Raw genomic sequence first — 2,147 nt, 5'->3', positions numbered from 1 at the left:
CGCATAAATCGCGCAGAGTCAAGCACAGAGTCAATATCAAAACTTATCCACCTTATTCTGCAAGAGCGTATGTGGGCTGCCATGACAGACAGGTACCGCCCCCTCCCGGTTTTATACTTCCGGTGAGCTAAAGCGAGAGGCACTTTTGCTAATGACAGGCACTTTTGCTAATGACAAATTCTAGTAATTTGTGCTGTAGCAGGAGGCTTAAACAATTCTAATATGAGTTCGGGTTCAACTTGTGCTGTTGTTGGCTGTCACAACAGCTCCAGAAAACTGAAAGACGAGCTAGAAACGTATTGTTTTGCACATCAACAACTTCGAAAGGCCTGTGTGTGCCCAGCGCGTTACGAACTGCACTCCATGCCGAGGAAGGAGGATCGAAAACGAGCGTGGCTGGCAGCTTTAAAACTCAAATACCCCCCGAAGAGAGTTTATGTTTGCTCCTTTCATTTTATTGATAAAAAGCCCACAGAGCTTCACCCCGACCCGGAGCTCTATCTGGGCTATGACCGGGCCCCACCAAAGAAAAGAAGGCAGCTCATCCGGACCACTGTGAGCCAGACAGCTTCCAGCAACATCGACAAAACGGCCGAATCTGTTCCCGGTGAGTGAAATTGAAAATGTGATTTGTCCCCGCTTCACATTTTAATCATGCTTAGCTCTTATCTTTTACTGAATTATATTATTATTAATGTTATAATTGTAATGTTATAATTACTATACTGTGGATGGTGTTAGCATCAGCGCTAGCTGGTTGCAGTGTTATTGTGGATGTTAGTGTATTATTAATTTAATTCCAAAATACTTTATCACTAAGAGAAAGTACTTGATTGGCAGCCAAATCCAAATCTTAAAGACAAAGTGGTTAGTAATTAACATCAGTAGCATGCTAGCAGAGATGTATATGATTTCATGTAACTGTCCGAGAATAGCTTTTTATTTAGCAACCTGGTAAAATTCAGCCCCCAGGGCTGTAAAAGTCTGGGGATTTTGTTAATAAAGAATATGTTGAGTTATTAGAGGCAGGTTATTTGAAACAGACACAGCTGAAAAAAAAACTTATTTTAAACTCTTTAAAGAAAAAGCTTAAATGCAACCTAGCTCCAACTGATTTTTTTAAGGATGAAAAACTAAAATCTAATCACAATATTTTGATATTATAGCATAATTTGATGGGGCTTAGGAAAATTTAAGGGGGCTAAAGCCCCACTAAAACAGCACTATTGACATTTAAGATGTATCATGTGTGTACGAGTGTGGAATTACAAATTTCCTTCCTAAAACGTAATAAGGTAAGTGACACTTGACAGGTTGTGTTACGCTGATTTGATTTTGTATTTTTGTGTTATTCAGAGTGCACCGTAGATTCACCGTCAGTCATCTCAGACCTGGCTAGCGTCTCCACACAACCTCCTGGGCCACATCTGCACTCAGTCCACACACAGTGGGAGGACCCTTCGCTAAAAGATCATCATCAATACTGCAACACGTCTGGCAGAAAAGATGTCCAGGACAAGACGACTCAGTGTGATGAAGTTGCATTTTTTCTTCTACAAAATGACGCAGACGCTTTGCTGTACACTGGTATAGCGTTAGAAACATTTAACACTCTTGTGTCAGCACTGGAAGGAGATGACAACAATGAATTTACAATGCCTGTACAAGATCAAGTCCTTATAACACTTATGAAAATAAAGACTAATCGTGTCTGCAGCCCTTGAGTTGATGTTATACTGCTGCTCTGCCTTGTGGTGTCTGAAGTTTATCATGCTTAGACGTTTGGGTTGAAGATTCTTTGCTGTCCCAGCATTCCACCTGCGCTGCTCATCTGTACATGCTAGCCCCGTCTTTCCACTGATCACAGCATTCTGGACCTGTAACAATTTAACAGACTTCAGCTATCACTGCTCCTAATAAAATGAAACAAGTTATTTACATCCCTGCTGTTGTCATTTATTTTTTCCTTTTCTGTAAATGTTAGGTTGCCTTGCATCCAGTCTGTACTTTTTTTAAAACAAATAATATAAAAATACTGTACAGCCTTTTTAATGTTTAATTTTTTGTGACAGTAGATCACAGGCTGCACAATGCTCTGGCTTCCACATGTAAACACAGGCAGACAGGAAGCTCACAGCTTTCGCCCA

General features: G+C 40.6%; 1 protein-coding gene across 1 annotated transcript; it reads left to right on the top strand.

The window, feature by feature from the left end:
- Positions 1–73: 73 nt before the first annotated feature.
- LOC119429832 lies at positions 74–1,938 on the top strand. Its single transcript, XM_037697371.1, has 2 exons — positions 74–607; positions 1,357–1,938. The coding sequence occupies exons 1-2, from the start codon at positions 223–225 to the stop codon at positions 1,722–1,724; spliced, it is 753 nt and encodes a 250-aa protein (XP_037553299.1). The 5' UTR covers positions 74–222; the 3' UTR covers positions 1,725–1,938.
- Positions 1,939–2,147: the final 209 nt, after the last annotated feature.

This window comes from Nematolebias whitei, unplaced genomic scaffold (assembly GCF_014905685.2).
Source record: "Nematolebias whitei isolate Nwh7 unplaced genomic scaffold, NemWhi1 Nwh_scaf_8440, whole genome shotgun sequence".
Taxonomy (NCBI): Eukaryota; Metazoa; Chordata; class Actinopteri; order Cyprinodontiformes; family Rivulidae; genus Nematolebias; species Nematolebias whitei.
Note: the sequence above shows the minus strand (reverse complement) of the source record. Positions and strands in the feature narration are given on the sequence as shown.

Coding starts and splice junctions, on each gene's coding strand:
- LOC119429832 (XM_037697371.1), top strand. CDS start 223: ATGAGTTCGGGTTCAACTTGTGCTGTTGTTGGCTGTCACAACAGCTCC. Junction 608..1,356: donor AACGGCCGAATCTGTTCCCG/GTGAGTGAAATT, acceptor TGTGTTATTCAG/AGTGCACCGTAGATTCACCG.